Source organism: Rhincodon typus, chromosome 12 (genome assembly GCF_021869965.1).
Source record: "Rhincodon typus isolate 14 chromosome 12, sRhiTyp1.1, whole genome shotgun sequence".
In the NCBI taxonomy this organism is placed as follows: domain Eukaryota; kingdom Metazoa; phylum Chordata; class Chondrichthyes; order Orectolobiformes; family Rhincodontidae; genus Rhincodon; species Rhincodon typus.
Window position 1 is genome coordinate 15,076,145 of NC_063343.1, and position 18,153 is coordinate 15,094,297.

At 42.2% G+C, this 18,153-nt stretch overlaps 1 protein-coding gene across 2 annotated transcripts in view; it reads left to right on the forward strand.

Annotated features, from left to right (window-relative positions):
• LOC109922315 (Kv channel-interacting protein 1) overlaps positions 1 to 18,153 on the forward strand; it is a 312,678-nt gene that overhangs the window by 230,998 nt on the left and 63,527 nt on the right. For both annotated transcript variants that reach the window (XM_048603828.1, XM_048603827.1), the window contains one exon: positions 9,801 to 9,870. In XM_048603828.1, coding sequence (XP_048459785.1) covers positions 9,801 to 9,870 — 70 coding nt within the window. The remainder of the gene's footprint in view (positions 1 to 9,800; positions 9,871 to 18,153) is intronic.

Sequence of the window (18,153 nt, forward strand, 5' to 3'; positions counted from 1 at the left end):
TCTAACTCCTTATAAAATGACCCTTACATAAAAACATGCATGTTTGGGTGAAGGGAAAGACTGAGAAGGTGGTTCAGTGATTCCTGAGATGATTCTTATGATTCTTAATCAGAAGATAGTTTCGCAGTCATCCTTTTCTGGGTGCAACCATTGGTTTTGCAAAAGACTTGGGGTGCCTTATGAATTTATAAAAGGTCACTGACTTATCAATTAAAAGTCAAAACTTACAGAATTTGCTGAATAATAGATAAAGTGGTTCTCTTTAGGCTTAAAGTGGCTTACCACAGAGAACAGAGAACTCCTGAGGTGGTGGTGCTCCAGAGGCTTCTCTATATCTTAGTCACAGCCCCAAGCTTTTCAGCTACCTAAGAATCAAGCATTAAACAAAAAAAACAGAGAATCAATTCACATAGATGATTTGGAGTTGGAGGTGTGTGTCAAAGTTTGCAGATGACACTAAGATGAGTGGTAGAGCAAAGGATGCAGAGGACACTGAAAGTCTGCAGAGGGATATAAATAGGTTAGGAAAGTGGGCAAGGATCTGGAAGATGGAGTACAATGTTGATAAATGTGGATCACCCATTTTGGTAGAAATAATAGCAAAATGGACTATTATTTAAATGGTGAAAAATTGCAGCATACTGCTGTGTAGAGGGACCTCGGGTGTCCTCGTGCATGAATCACAAAAAGTTGGTTTTGCAGGTGCAGCAGGTAATTAAGAAGGAAAATTGAATATTGTCCTTTACTGCTAGAGGGATGAAGTTTAATAAACAGGAAGGTTTTGCTGCAGCTGTATAGGTGCTGGTGAGGCTACATCTGGAGTATTGTGTACAATTTTGGTGTCCTTACTTGAGAGATGATGTACTGGCATTGGAGTGGGTGCAGTGGAGGTTCACTAGGTTGATTCCAGAGTTGAGAATGTTGGCTTATGAGGAGAGGTTGACTAGATTGGGACTGTACTCAGTGGAATTTAGAAGAATGAGGGGTGATCTAATAGAAAATTATAAAATTATCAAGGGAATAGATAAGATAGAAACAGAGAGGTTGTTTCCACTGGTAGGTGAAACTAGATTTGGGGGCATAGCCTCAAAATAAGGGGGGAGCAGATTTAGGACTGAGCTGAGGAGGAACTTCTTCACCCAAAGGGTTGTGAATCTGTGGAATTCCCTGCCCAGTGAAGCAGTTGAGACAATCTTGTTGAATATTTTTAAGGCAAAGATAAATAGATTTTTGAACAGCAAAGGAATTAAGGGTTATTGTGAGTGGGCGAATAAGTGGAGTTGAGACCACAAAAAAGATCAGCCATGATCTTATTGAATGGCGGAGCAAGCTGGAGGGGCCAGATGGCTTATTCCTACACCTATGGTCTTATGTTCTTATGAACTGCGGATGCTGGTTATCAAAAACAAAATCAGAAATTGCTGAGACAACTTCACAGATGTGGCAGCATCTGTGAAGAAAAAGCAGGGTTAACGATTCTGGTCCAGTGACTCTTCTTCAGAACTGATTGTAGCTAGGTAAAGGAAAACTCTGAGCTTCCTGTTGCCACATCACCACAGCATCGTGTTTCCTGGCTGCTTGGGGAACCATTCATCCTTCAGGGCTCAATATTGAGTTCAATAATTTTAGGGCCTGAACACCTTCTTCCATGCCCTTACCTCAACCTGCACACACCAGTCATTGCCATCACATGGGCTGCTACCACAACCATTGGCAGTACTAATGGACCCAATTTGCAGCTACTGAATCTCCAGAGCTGACCTTTAATCATTTCTTTGTTTAACTCTGGGCTTCATTTCCATTTGTTGTTTACTTCTCCACCGTCCACCACCCCATCTTCACCATGTGTACCAGCCTTTTCCTAAGTACAAACTGAAGATGGATCACTGAACCCAAAACATTAAACCTGCTTTCTCTCCACAGGTGCTGCCACACCTGCTGAGTTTTTCCAGCAATTTGTGTTTTAGTGTCTGAGAACGAACCACATTTGTGTTGGCAAGCAAAAGGTCTTTGTTATAGAAAACTGGTCAATGGTACACAGATCAATCAACTACCACACCAACCAAAGCTCCATGTGTATACAATCCCTCAGCTCCAATTAATCTGTGAGCATACTTCAAACACTACTCGAAAAATCAGCTGTGAAAACAGTGCTTACAATGCATATCAGAGAGGCAATGGCCTCGTGGTATTATTGCTGGACTGTTAATCCAGAGACCTAGATAATGTTCTGGGGACCCGGGTTCAAATCCTGCCATGGCAGTTGGTGGAATTTAAATTTAATAAATATCAGGAATTAACAGTCTAATGATGACTGTGAATCCAATGTCAATCATTGGAAAAATCCATCTGGTTCACAAATGTCCTTTAGGGAAGGAAACTGCCATCCTTACCTGTTCTGGCCTACATGTGACTCCAGACCCACAGCAATGTGGTTGACTCTTAATTGCCCTCTGGGGATGGACAATAAATGCTGCCTAGCCAGCGACGCCCTCATCCTGTGAACGAATAAAGGGAAAAAAAAAATTTGCTTTCAAAACATGCAACAATGCTCCAGTAATCTTTGGTTTTAAATCAGTTCTTTTGTCGTTTTCAAGCACCATTAAGAATAAAGAAAAGTAAAAAGACAGTCTTTACATGCCTCCACACTTAAAAAGTTGAAATGTAATTACAAAACTACAAGATATGTGATACACAAACAGCAAAACTCATGACTTACATGCATTCATTTTTCCTGCATCCTTATGAAATCTTCGCTAAAGAAGCATTTCTTAGACCTTTAACTTACTCCATAATTTTATGCTCAGGACAATGCATCTGTACACGAATAATCTTTACATTAAATGGTTACAACAAAAGTCTCCATCTCAACAAGATCACATTTCACGTGTTAAACTTTTGTGAATTATGATCAGTGTAAATAAATGTTTCCTTATTTTTGTGTTGGACATAAACTGCAAAGCGTTGAAGAACCAACACAAACCCAAAGTCTTTTCTCCCCCCAGTAGAGTACTGCTTCTGATAGTGGTTTGGTTTCTTAGAGAATTGCCCCACTGGCTTCACTATTCCCAACTCTTCACCCTGTCATAAGACAGCACCCACCCCCAAGTCACTAGCATCAATCACCATTTTGAAAGGTCTGGAAGAAACAAGGGTGGCCAACAATGGTTTATTAATTAAGATTACCTTCTCAAAGTCTGCCTGGCTTTCTGCTGGCCATAACACTTTTCCTTGTTTCTTTAACAAACTTGTTAAGGGTACAACTACTCTACTGAAATTGTGCACAAATTTCCAGTAAAATCCACACATTTCTAAAAATGTCACAGTTTCTTGTTTAGTTTTAGGAGCAGGGAATTCTATTAGAGCCTTCACTTTTGCTGCCTTTGCTAATACTTGTCCTTCTCCAATAATGTGTCCCAAGTAAATGACACTTGATTTTCCAAATTCAGGTTTGGCTAAATTTATTATTTAGCCAGTGAACTGTAATTGCTTAAGCAGGTCTTCGACTTGTCTTACATGCTGTTCCCAAGTGTTGCTATAGACTACATCAATCTAATACACAACACAGCTATGAACTCCAGCTACAACTTGATTTATAAGCGTCTGAAATGTAGTTCAAGCTTTCTTTAACACAAATTGCATTACTCATATTGATGTAACCTATTTGGTGTAACAGAAGTAGATAGATCTTTAGCTCTTGATGTTAATGGCACTGCTAGTGCCACTTCAATAGATCACTCTTTGAAAGGAATGAGACACGACATGCAACCCTTCCAACCATGGAATTGAGTATGAATCTATTTTCATGACCACATTCATACTATAATCTATACAAAGTCTAGTTGGTCCATCTGGTTTAGAAACTAATACTGTTGGTAAATTCCAGCTGCTTTGACCAGGTTCAATCAAGTAGTTTTCCAGTATGTTCTGAATCTTTGTTTCCATCTAAGCTTGTTTTCCTGGGCTCAGATAATAAGGATGTTGTTTTCTTAGTCCTGACTCTCCCTTGTCCATATTCTGTTGAGTGAATATAGTACTTCCAGATTACCTCATACTTTCTCTGTGGTCTTACAAGATCCTCCCATTGTCCTTTCTCTCAATATGAGAACACAGTTTCTAACTGTCCCAATATTTCTCTGTTAGCTAGTTGACTTATAGAGGGTTCACATTGAGAACTGTCTACCTCTTCCTCATTATCCCTGTAACTTTCTACTCCTCTTACCACCTGAAACAGTTGTTCCTCCTTACCCTCTTCCCTATGATGATATCTTTTCAGCATGTTTATTTAATAACTGATTCTTTTTCCAGGAGTATTTATCAGATAAGATGCTTTACAGAGCCTTCTAACCATTTTGTATCAATTTTGACTTTCAGAAATTCACCTTGTAAAGGTAATAAGACAAACTCCTTATCTCCCACGTGAAACACTCTCGTTGCTATACGTTTATCAGCCCACTTTATTTTTCATTTTTGCCTGTGAGATATTTAAATGTTCCTGTGCTACTCCTGTGAGTCTTTCTGGAAACATGGACACATAATCCAACACTGAGGATTCATCTTTCTGCTTCAAGAACTTCTCCCTAATCAATTTTCATGGACTTTAACTTCATGACCATAAATCAATTCAAATGAGCTAAACTCCATAGATTTATTTGGGGCAGCTCTAGTAACAAGTAATAAGAAATTTAATCATTTATCCCAATCCTGTGAGTATTCAGAGATAACAAGGTGTAGAGCTGGATGAACACAGCAGGCCAAGCAGCATCAGAGGAGCAGGAAAGCTGACGTTTCGGGCTTAGATCCTTCTTCAGAAATCTACTCCTTGTTATCTCAGATTCTCCAGCATCTGCAGTTCCTACTATCTGTGAGTATTCATGACAACATGCCTTATTTGATTTAATTGGACTTGATTTATTGTAGTCACATGTACCTAAGTACAGTGAGAAGCTTTTTTTTTTGCGAGCAGTATAGGTAGATCATAGTAAGCAAGGACATACAGATCATAGGGTGCTTAGACAGAGTGAGGCATTCAGTTCATACTGCACAGGAGGTGCACAAAGCAAGATCAACATTAACAAGATCAAAATTATTTGAAGTTAGAGAGTCCATTCATTAGTCGAATAATGGCAGGGAAGAAGTGTTCTTGAACCTGTTGGTGCGTGTGTTCAAGCTTCAGTATCTTCTGCCTGACGGAAGAGGTTGTCGGAGAGGATTACCAGGTAGGAGGGGTCTTTGATGATGTTGACAGCCTTTCTGCAACAACAAGAAGTGTAAATAGAGTCCATGGGTGGAAGGTAAGCTTCCGTGATGGTCTGGGCTGTGCACACAACCTTCTTTAATTTCTTATGGCCCTGGGCAGAGTAATTGTTGTACCAGGCCGTTATGCATCCAGATAGTATGCTTTCCCTGGTGCATCTGTAAAAGATGGTTAGGGTCCTATGGACATGCCAAATTTCCTAAGCCGCCTGAAGAAGAAGAGGCATTGTTGTGCCTTCTTAGCTGTTGCATCTATTTGGGAGGTCCAGGATGGGTTGTAGGTTATCGTCACTCCTAGGCACTTGACTCTCTCAAACCTGTCCACTTCTGCTCCGTTGATGAAGATGAGGCTGTGTCCTCCTCCTTTCTTCCTGAAGTTAATGATCAGTTCTTTTGTTTTGCCAACATTGAGAGAGAAGTTGTTATCATTGCACCATGACACCAAGCCCTCTATCTCCTTTCTGTATTCTGACTCATCATTGTTTGATATCTGTCTACCACAGTGACGTTGTGAGTAAACTTGTAGATGGCGTTCGTATGGAATTTGGTTATACAGTTGTGGGTGTACAGGGAATACAGACCTGCGAATGCATCCTTGTGGGGTGCTAATGTTGAGGATTATCATGGAGGAGGTGCAGTTGTCTATCTTCACTGATTGCATTCTGTGGGTCAGAAAGCTGAGGATCCAGTTGCAGAGGGTGGAGCCAAGACCTAGGCCTTGGAGTTTTGAGATCAGTTTGGAGGGAATTATGGTGTTAAAGACAGAGCTGTAGTCGATGAGGTGTCCTTGTTGTCCTGATGGTCCAGGGATGAATGTAGGGCTAGGGAAATGGTGTCTGCTGTGGACCTGTTTCATCAGTAGGCAAATTGAAGAGGATCGAGGTAAGCTGGGAGGCTTAAGCTGATGTGAGCCATGACCAGCCTCTAGAAGCATGTCATGATTTATGGAGGACAGAGCCACTGGGCAGTAGTCATTAAGGCACGTTGCATGTACTTTCTTTGATACTGGGATAATGGTGGTCATCTTGAAGCAAATATGGACCTCAGCTTATAGGAGAGAGAGGTGGAAGATGTCACTGAATACCTCCATCAGCTGGTCTGCACATGGTCTATGTGCATGGCCGGGGACTCCATCCGGGTCCCTCGCTTTCCTTGCGTTGACTCTCAGGAGGACCAGTCTGATGTCTGCAACGGTGACGGAGGGAACAGGTGCATCCAGGGCTTTCGGGACAGGTGACACACGCTGCTGGCATTCTGCTCGAACTGAGTACAGAAAGCAGTGAGCACTTCAGGGAGGGATGTGTTTTTGTTCACTATCTTGCTCTGCTTCACTTTGTAGCCTGTTATTTTGTTCAAGCCTTGCCACAGGCAACGGGTGTCCGTTTGGTTGGTTTGGGCCTCTAACTTGGTCCGATACTGCCTCGTGCTGTCTCTGAATGCTTTGCGGACATCATATCTTGATTTTCGGTATAGATCTGGGTCGTCCGACTTGAATGCTGCATGTCTAGTCTTTCGTCATCAGTACATTTTCCGGTTCATTCAAGGTTTCCAGTTGGGAACACTCGGATTGACGTCTTTGGCATGCAGTCCTCCACGGACTTGCTAGTGAAGTCCGTGACAATGGTGGAGTACTCATCTAGGTTGTCTGTTGTGTTCATGAATATGGTCCAGTCCACTGATTCCAAGCAGTCCTGGAGAAGCTCTTCTGCTGCCTCAGACCAGCACAGAAGTACATTCTGTAAAGGATCGTCCCATTTCAGTTTCTGCATCTAAGCTGGGAGGAGGAACACAGCGTATGATCTGATTTTCAGAAGTGTGGATGGGGAATGGAGCAGTAGGCATCTTTGGTGGTTGTGTAGCAGTGGTCCATGATGTTCAGTCCTCTAGTGGGGCAGGAGATGTGTTGGTGGTATTTTGGCAGCACACACTTGAGGTTGACCTAGTTGAAGTCACTGGCCATGATGAGCCCTTGAGGAATTTCATCTCCAGAGTGTTTGTACACATGTAAATTTCATCCAAGGTATTCTTCAGATTCGCATGGGGTGGTATGTAAACTGCTGTCAGGATGGCGGAGGTGAACCCACACGACAGATAGCAGGGAAGACATTTCACTGTAAGGTATTCTAGGTCTGGGGAGCAGTGGCTCACCAGAGTCAGCACATCTGAGCACCAGGAAGTGCTGATTAGGAAACATACCCCTCTGCCTTTGCCTTACCTGAGGGCGCCGTGCGGTCCATGCGATGTATGGAGAACCCCTCAGCTTGCAAGACACAGTCAGGTATGGCAGTAGTGAGCCATGTAACCATAAAACAGAGCACACAGCAGTCTCTCAGTTCCCTTTGGAAGGTAAGTCTAGATCTGAGTTCATCCATTTTGTTCTTGATAGTTTGGACGTTTGCTAGGAGTATATTGGGCAGGGTGACTTGAAACCGTGTTGTTTCAGTCTCTTGAACATCTTGGACATGCAAAGTGTTTATTGATGCTTGAGATTTCCATATTCCTACATCCCTTGAAATTGGTATTGCATATGCTGTCTTTATGATATCTTCTGATCTGAGGAGGGGTTCTTGAGGCATTCTCAGATATCTTTTCTTTACTCTGGCTACTTGCCTTCCTTTCATTCTTCCATTCTTCCTCCTTATGGACTGTATTCAGGAGTCAGAAAAATCATAGAATCCCTACAGTGCAGATAGAGGGCATTTGACCTATCGAGTCTGTTTTGACACTCCAAAGAGCATCCCACCCAGACCCAACCCATCCCTGTAAAACCACACTTACCATGGCTAATTCATCTAGCCTGCACATCCCTGGACACTATGGGGCAATTTAGCCAATTGGACCCAATTTGCCTTCTTCCTCATGGGACCTGCCCCCTTCCCTTGATCTGAGGCTGATCCACCACCATTCTCTATCCTCCAGACTCAACCTACCCCATTCCCCCACTGCCAGACGCAATACAAAATGCCATCCACTGCACAGTCCTGACACCCATCCTCACCTGCCCTCCACCAAAACTGATTTCTCCCAACCCCCTGACCTGGCCCAAATGCTGCCTAACTTACCTGGCCCGTTTGCACCATGCCCCCTACCCACTTGACACCCTACTCCCTAATCATGCAGCATCCTACCCACCCTGCCCCTGGCAACCCACCTACCTGGCATCTTACCCACAGCAACTTATTCTCTACTTGGTAACCTACCTACATGCTTCCTCATGGCATCCGACCCAGCTGGCACCATTCATACTTGGCACTCAACTGCCCAACCCACCCCAGTACCCTGCCCTCCTGGCATTCTAATCTCACACTTATCTTATGTCCTTACCTTTAGACAGCAGTTGTCGAAGTTCCTGTTGGAACATTTAAATATGAAAATCTAGCAGCAGCTGACTGATGTGACAAAGGGAGCATGGTTTGCCTTTCTCTCATAGTTCTTCACTCAGAAGCTCTCTCCTTTCATAAAATAAAGGGTCAGAGTGGCAATCTATGTGAGATTTTACAAGGTGTGGCACAAAGGGCAGCAATCTATGTGAGATTTTACAAGGTGTGGCACAAACGGCAGCAGTCTATGTGAGATTGCCACCCTTTGTGCCACACCTTGTAAAATCTGGCCCACAGTTTTCTAGCTCCAGTGTGGACCACAGGATTCAATGAGTTGTTTTCTCTCGCTTCCTTTTAATTCTTTGATGCTGGCACAAGCTTATCTCTCCATTGATGGTCAGTCACTCATTCACTGGTTGAGAATTTGTCCTTTCAACATCTGTGAAAACATTTTTATTTGTCCTTCAACAGGCAATTTGCAGAGGAAAGTGAGTGGAAGCCAGCTATCTGTCTCTAGTACCTCCACACAGGAGAGAGCAAAAGATTTTTGTTGCTTTCTCTTCGCAGGCTAGATGTTTCTGGACAACCAGCCTCACATAAGCCACGGTCACCTAGTCAGAAATCAATCAAAATTTTGTGGTTGAGCAATTATCCCCTCGTTCAGAGTCTATCAACTCCGTTCGGACTGCTTTTTAGCTCTCACTGTTCCAGGACAAGACAACATGATCCTCAACTCTCAACATGCTCCAATTCTTCTTAGAGCCCACAGTCCAAAAGTAAAGGAAATTTTAATAATGTGGTCTTTGCAGTACTGATTCGGAAGAGTCAGCATGGATTTCTTCAGTGAAAATCATTTTGAACTAACTTGCTGGATCAAGCCTTGAATATTCAGGCTTTTGAATAGATTCAATGAACCAATCTCCACTGCTGTTTGGGGAGAGAATTCCAAAGATTAATATTCCTCTGGGAAAAGAAATTCATCCTCATCTCCATCCTAAATGGGCAATTTGTTATTTATATGTCCCCTGGTTCTAAATATCCTCACGAGGGGGAGCATCTTTTCTGTATCCAGTTGGACAATCCAGCTCAGAAATGTTTGGTCTGCATTTTCAGGGTTTCATTCACCAAAGCTCAATGTGATTTTCACTTAAGTCATTGAACATTAATCCTCCAATTCCGCATCTCCGAGGTTTGCTTCATTTCTTGTTTGTTTTTTTTTCCCAGGAATGTCCCAGCGGAGTTGTCAATGAGGAGACCTTTAAGCAGATTTACTCACAGTTCTTTCCACAGGGAGGTGAGTGAGAGTTCCAAAACATTCCAATAAACAAGGTGACTCCAATTCACTCCCCGTTGTTTCATAACGTCCTCCTGCATTCATGAAATGAGCAGCATCAGGTTATGGGATAACACAACGTGGAGCTGGAGGAACACAGCAGGCCAGGCAGCATCAGAGGAGCAAGAGCGCTGACATTTCAGGGAAGGGAGCTCTGAAATAAATAGAGAGAGGAGGGGTGGGGCTGGGGAAAGGTAGGTGGGATAGTGATAGGGAAGTGCAGGGAGGCAGTGGTGAGGATTGGTCAGTGAGGTGGGAGGAGCGGATAGGTGGGAGAGAAGACGGACAGGTCAAGGAGGCGGGGATGAGAGGGAGGGTTGGCCATGGGATGAGGACGGGGGTGGGGCCCAGCCCCTCTCATCCCCGCCTCCTTGACCTGTCCATCTTCTCTCCCACCTATCTGCTCCTCCCATCTCACTGACCAATCCCCACCACTGCCTACCTGAATTCACCTATCACCATCCCACCTACCTTCCCCAGCCCCCGCACCTCCTCTCTCTATTTAGTTCGGAGCTCCCTTCCCCCTCCTCCATTTCTGAAGAAGGATTCCAACCCGAAACGTCAGCTTTCCTGCTCCTCTGACGCTGCTTGGCCTGCTGTGTTCCTCCAGCTCCACACTGTGTTATCTCTGATTCCAGCATTGGCAGTTCTTACTGTCTCTGATCAGGTTATGGGAGTTGTTTAAAGAATGAAGACCCAAGCTCATTTAGTTTATAATTTGTCAGTCCTGATACAATTATAATGGAAATACTAAGTAATTGTGACACCTGATCTCTTCACCCTGCTCTGAACAGACCCAGGCAGAAGATGGGTATTACACTGGTGATAGAAAGCATTAGGACCCCCAGACTCCAAGGTCATCTGATTCTCCCAAACTGTCTACAAACACTAAACGTCATCTGTCATATTCCTCAAATAGTGTTTTCCAGGGTATTCTTTTTCTGAAAGGAATCCATCAAATGTACATTTGAATGAATCATTGCTAACGTCTCCCACCACACACCTCCCCCTTCCTGAAATACCCAATTCTTACCAGAGATGGGTGAGTAGAGAGTGTTTAGCCTCACAGCCAGCTCAACTGAGAGTCACACAAGGTGGGTAACCACAATCAGAAATTGGATGATGAGGGCCCAAGAGATTGGTGAAAAGAGAGTAAAAGGTTGCTGCTATCCTATCTGATAGTTTGTGCAGGGGGTTGATGGAGCAGGAGACGTTAACAAGGAATCAGATTGCCAGGGTGGATCTTGATTAATGTCTGATCCCAGTGCAGAAACAGATCATATTTTAGGACCAAAGTGTTGGATGTAGCATTCCTGCTCCTGCTGACCCCCAAGCAGTGATGTGAATACAGTTATCTGGAAAGCAGATTGGTTACTCACCAGACATACCATCTCTCCTACGATTGGAAGGGTGAAGGTTCCAGGTAGGTTTAAAATGGTATTGTTGATACTTTAAGCTCCAACACAAGCCCATGAATCTGTGGGTTATAATTTCTACTGAACTTTCCCACTTCAATCTTAGGTTGTGTCCTTTATTTCTACTAGTCAAGTCTTGTTCTGCACACAACCCCAATCACCAGCCTTCAATCTGAATTACAACAATCGACACAGGCTGCTTGTCAAACCAACGAGTTAAAACACAACTGCCCACCACTGAATATCAGACAGCTTAGCTCACACCAAGCAGGGCACCTGAGACAGATCCAAGCAAGAAACCTCCAACACTACTGCAAAGAGAATCTAAACCAAAAAGATCCCAAGAGCACATTACCATAAATTAAACAATTATGTAGTTATGGTTAATAATTATTTTTTACAATGAATAGCTACATACTGTAACTGAATAACGATAGACAGCAGCTGTAGACAGTAAGTAATTATTTTAGAGAACAGTTACAGAGTAAATAAGTTACAGACTGCAATTTATTATTGCACAGATTAGTTATAGACTGTAATAAATTATCGTAGAAAGCAATTACAGACTGAGGGATTAATGTAGAATGCAGTTACTGATGCAGTGAATTATAATAGAGCAGGTACAGACTGTCATTAATTATTACAAACAGCAGTTACAAATAGTAAGTGTTACAATGGAGAGGTCAACCCCCTTTTGATAACTAAAATCGAAACACCCAGAGAAGCTCGCCTCGCCTCATAAACCTGTTAAAGGAAGTGAGAAAAGTGGTATAACCTGCCTCTCACCCCCAAACTTCTATAAAGAAGTTGTTTAATAAAATAAAATCCTTTCACTCAATCTATAATCAACAAGTAACAATTTATTTGCCTAAATCTACCAGTGAACAAATTAACGGAATTACCAACAAACCAAACAATTCTCCTTTAACTACTAACTGTTCCTAAATAAACAAAATTCTAATGGTATGCTGTTCAAATAAATACAAGTCCCACTTATATAAACCAAAGTAATAAGAAAAAATAAATTACGACTTAGTCTTTCAAAATTTCAGCCAGGATAAATCTTCCACAATGCTATGTGCCCTGTCCACTGATCCTCAGGAATGCCTTCTCTGTCAAATTCTTGTGTTAGCAATATTAGCTAAGCATGCCGCTGTACTTTTAGTTTAGATGATTTTTTTTGAGAGCTTAAAGAATTCTGTGAGAGCCAGTGATTCTTTTATAGCTGGGAGCTATTCTCTTGGCAGATGACAGTTTATTCTCACACTGATTTTCTAATGCCCTCTTCTTTTATACCCTTGATGACCTATTAATTTCTGACGATAGGCTTAGTCCTAGGTTGTCAAAACCATCAGATTTAAATTTAATTGGGTTCTGGTATCTAGGGTCTGGTTTAAATTAAATGATGATTTGCTGCTAACAGTATAACCTTTTGATACAATGTTTCAATTTCAAGAACTCTCTCTGCACCTATAGATGCCTGTAGAATGTTTTTTAATCTCCAAGCCTAAAACAACCCATCATCTTTCAAAGGGACCACACACTCTTTCCCCCCATCATTTTACAAACATCAAATACTCTACCTGTCTTTGCAACATCCCCCCAAGAAAAAAATGAACCATCATGATGAAAAGATGGCTTCATTATTTTCTGTAAACCTCAACTCCATTATTACTAGATCCATAGGTCATTAATCTAAAGTTACACATTTCATACAAATTCTTTATATATATATATAACATTAAACACTACCATTTCTATCTTATATATATACATTTTCCTTTTAAACCCATGATAACGCATCTACAATAGCATTTTCATAACCCACAACATGTATAATCTGTAAATTAAATGATTGTAACATAAGACTCCAATGAAATAGCCTGGTGTTCTTATCTATAAATCTCTCCAAAACTGTCAAAGAGTTATGATCAGTGTACACATTGTCTCTGATACAATGTGTGCAACATAAACATTAAACTGTTGTACGTCCAGTACCAAACTCAATAACTCTTTTTCAATGCTTGAACGTTTTCTCTGGTAGATATTAAGTTTCTTTGAAAAATAACCGATTTGCCCTTCAATTCCACAATCATCCTTCTGTAATAACACAGCTCCAACATTTGCATCGCTTGCGTCGATGCAACAACTTTAAAGGGTTTCCAGAAATTTGATGTGGCTAAAACTGGCGCGGTAATTAACACTGCTTTTAACTTCTCAAATGCCTCCTGGCATTGGTCTGCGCACCAAAATTTCACTTTCTTCTTCAACAAATCTCTCAACAATGCCACCATGCTTCTGAAGTTTGGTGCAAATTTCCTGTATAATCCGCTTAGTCCCAAAACTCACAGCATCTCTTTTTTCGAGGATGGTCTTGGAAATTCCTCAAAAGCCTGCGTCTTCATGTTCATCGGTGTCATCCGTCCATGTCCGATGTCGTGTCCTAAGAATGTCGTGTCCTAAGAATATCTCTTCCAACTTCGCGAATTCTGTTTCTGCCAAATTTATGACCAACTTCGCCTTCCATAGTCTCTCAAGAAGCTCTGCCAAATCCACCATGTGATCTTTCCAGAAGTGGCTAAAATCACTAAGAGATCTATATAGACAACACAATCAGTCAATCCTGCCACAACTCTATTCATAAGTCTTTGAAAAGTGGCTGGTGTGTTTTTCATTCCAACACATCAAATTGATATAGCCCATTTGGGGTTACAAAAGCAGAAACTTTGTTCGCACTCTCCGACAAAGGCACTTGCCAGTAACCACAAAGTAAGTTCCACTTTGTGATGTAAGTGACTTGTCCAACTTTTTCCACACAGTCCTCCAGACTTGGAACTGGTATGAGTCTGATTTAGTCATGGCATTGACCTTCCAATAATCTATGCAGAATTTTTGAGTCCCATCAGGTTTGGGAGCCAACACTACCAGCGAACTGCATTTGCTTTGACTCGACGTGATGATGTCTTCTTGGAGTATTGCTTCCACTTCCTTCTGTACCTGTTCTGCTTTGGAAGGATTAAGTATGTAGGGGTGTTGTTTTATCAGAACAGCATTCCTTATGTCCACCTCATGAACTATAGTATCAGCCCTCCTCATTTTATTTCCACATATGTCCTGCAACAAATCTTGCAATTCAGTTCTCTCTTCCTGAGTCAGATAGCTTACTACCCTGTCCCATTCTTTAAGGACCTCCTCATTATTCAATTTACTCTGAGGCACATCAAAATCTGAATCATCTGAATTTGATTCCTCACTCTGAGTGGCAGTAACTAATACCTGTTTCTCCAGTTACCTTTCCCTGTCTTGGTGAAGTTTCAGCATGTTCACATGACATACCCAATAATTTTATTTCCTATCTGGCATCTTTACCAGATAATTCACCTGGCTTAACTTCTTCTCAATCTGATAGGGACAACTAAACCTTGCTTTGAAGGGAAACCCCATACCACTGGTAACAACACTAATACTTAATCCCCACTGGTAAATATACAAATTTTAGATTTCTTATCTGCTTCTTGCTTCATTAGATACTGTGCCACCTTCAAATGTTACCTAGCTAATTTATCTATTCTGATTAATCTTTCTCTCACCTCAGATACATAATCCAACAGTGAGATCTCAGACATCGAACCTATCAACTTTTCCTTAATTAATTTTAAAGGCCCTCTTACTTCGTGTCTGAATATCAATTCAAATGGAGTAAACTTGAGTTAATTCACTTGGAGCATCTCTAATAATGAACAATATAAATGGGATACCTTTTTCCTAATCATTTGGGTAATCCTGGCAATAAGCCCTCTGCATGGTCTTCAGGGTCTGATGCCACCTTTCCAATGCTCCCTGGAATTCAGGATGGTACCCACTTGATTTAAAGTGTTGGATACCTAAACTATCCATGACCTCCTTAAATAGTTTGGTAGTAAAATTAGACCCTTGGTCTAATTGAATCTCCCTAGGTAGGCCATAACTGGTAAAGGAAGCAAACATTCCTCCACAACCTTTTTTTGCCTTGACATTCTGTAATGGGATTGCCTCTGGAAATCTGGTAGACGCATCCATTATGGTTAGCAAATACTGGTTCCCACTTTTGGTTTTAGGGAGGAGAGCTACACAATCAATCATAACACACATGAAAGGTTATTCAAATGCGGGAATTGGCACTGGTTTTATTGCTGCCTGTGGTTTTCTTACTATTTGACATGTATGACAGGTTTGGCAAAATTCAAACACATCTTTATGTAACCCAGGCCAATAGAAATGCGTGAGTCTTCCTCACTCTTAGATGACCTCCTACAGGTAATTTATGTGCTACCTGCAATACCTCCTGTCTGTATGCTACCAGTAACACAATCTGGTGAACGTCCGACCATTTCTCCTCTGCATTAACCTGACAAGGTCTCCATGTCCGCCTTAGGGTCCTATCCTTAAGGTAATAATGTTCTGGAATACATTCGGGTTCCTTTTCCAAGTAGACTTTATGATAGAAATCTTTTATTGTCTCATCTTTTTGTTGTAACTCCATTAGTCTTTCAGAACTAAACACCTCTGCCTAATCCTCAACCTGCTTAGGTATTTCCTTTACCATTTCATTGAACAGGGTGTCAGCTAACTGGACGTCAACTCCTTTGTCTTTCTCTTTGGTTTTCCTTTCTTGCTTTAACGTATGACTATGGGATCTTGTCACCACACAGTCCAGAAAAATTCCAGGATATTGTTCTTTTAACTGTTCAGTTTCCTGGTTTTCTTTCAGCCTCTCCACTGCAATGGGCATCACTTCCACTTTTCATCCAGCTAGGTTGTTTCCAAGAACAGACTGTATTCCTTGAATAGACACTCTTTCAAACAGTCCCCAGTAACTTCATTGGACTTTCCAGCCTTATCTTACAGAGGGGAACACGAAATCTCTCTCCGTTTTTTCCCCACATTATCAGTCTCTGGGGTAATATTTCAAAAGAAGTGCAAACACTTTTATCTCTCACTATTGGTGGCTAACCAGCTCCCGTATCTCTCAACATTTTAACTCTTTACCTTCTCCCCTTGTTCTTCCTGAGTAAACCTTTCCACACAGGTGAAGTCTTTGAAGAGATCGGGCACTATCTGACTTTCCAGCCTGTGACTAGGCTGTGCACTGTCCTGCAGCTCCTTGATTTCTCTTGGTGTTTCCTTCACTGCTTCAACTAATCCCACTGGTTTAGCCTATTTTACCACATGTTTTTCCCAGTCCCTCTCATAATCCACCAGCACTGTGACTTTATGTGTCCCCCTCTATTACATTGGAAACACCTGAGGCCTTTCACTTATTTCCCAACCTCTTGGGTTTCTTTTTTCACATGCGGTAAACTGTTCCCAGTGTGATCTTCTTTTTGTTTTTCGTTGAAAGATCTCCCTTTTTCCCAATTTCTACCCCTCAAGGAATGAAATTGCTGTCGGAAGCTAAATTTCGATTTATACACTAATGCCTATTCATCCGCAATCTCTGCAGCTCTTCTTACTGTTTTAACTTTCTGTTCCTCAACATGAGATCTTATCATTTCTGGAAGCAAGTTTTTGAACTCCAGCAGAATAATCTCTCTAAGATGCTCATATGTCTTTTCTACCTTAATCCTCTCACCCATTTATCAAACTTGCTATGTTTAATTCTTTCAAATTCAACATAAGTCTGACCTCGTTCCTTCCTTATATTTCTGCACCGTTGTTTATATGCTTCTGGTACTTTTTCATATTCTCTTGACACCTCATTTGACAGCACTGCAAACACCTCACTAGCCCTACCTACCAACTTGAACTGAATTAACATTACCACGCAGTCTATATGTGTGAGGCTGGAAAAGCACAGCAGGTCAGACAGCATCCGAGGAGCAGGTAAGTCAGTATTTAAGGCCGAAACCCTTTGTCAGGACTGGGGAGGTGGAGGGGAGCCTAGAAATAAACAGAGCGAGAGGGTTGGGGCTGGGAGAAGGATAGGAGAGATGCTGATAGGTGGACGCTGGAGGGGCTTATTGTGATTGGTCCGTGGGAAGGGTGGAGCAGATTGGTGAGTGGGAAGATGGACAGGTCAGGAAGGAGAAGGCTGGACATGGGATAAGGCTGGGGTTGGAGAGATTTTGAATCTCGTGAAGTCAATGTTAAGGCCGTTGGGCTGTAAGAAACCAAGGTGAAATATCAGATGTTGTTCCTTCAGTTTATGTTTGGCCTCACTTTGACAGTGGAGGAGGCCAAGGATGGACATGTCATCAAGGAAGTGGAAGGGGGAATTACAATGGAAGCAACTGGAAGGTCGGGTTTGTTGTTGCGTGCAGAGCACAGATGCTCCATGAATCGATCCCCGAATCTGCGTTTGGTCTCCCGATACAGACGAGACCACATCGGGAGCAACAGATGCAATAGATAAGGTTTGATGAAGTGCAGGTGAATCTCTGCTGGATCTGGAAGGATTGTTTTGGACCTTGGACGGAGGTGAGAGGGGAAGTGTGGGGGCAAGTGTTGTACCTCTTGCGGTTGCAGGGAAAGGTGCCGGGTGTGGTGGTGGAATTGGTGGGGAGTGTTGAGCTGACGAGGGAGTCGCAGAAGGAATAGCCCTGTGGAAAGTGGACAGGGGTGGGGAGGGAAATATCTGTTTGATGGTGGGATCTGATTGTAGGTGGCAGAAATGTCAGAGGATGATGCATTGGATCCGGAGGTTGGTGGGGTGGTACGTCTTCTACCTTCATTTCCATCCTTTTAAATTGACTTTCCTGAATTTCTGAATTTCAGACTCTCTCTCTTTGTCCCTTTCTTCTCTCTTTTTCTCTCTTTCTTCTCTCTCTCCTTTTCTTCTCTCTCTTTTTAC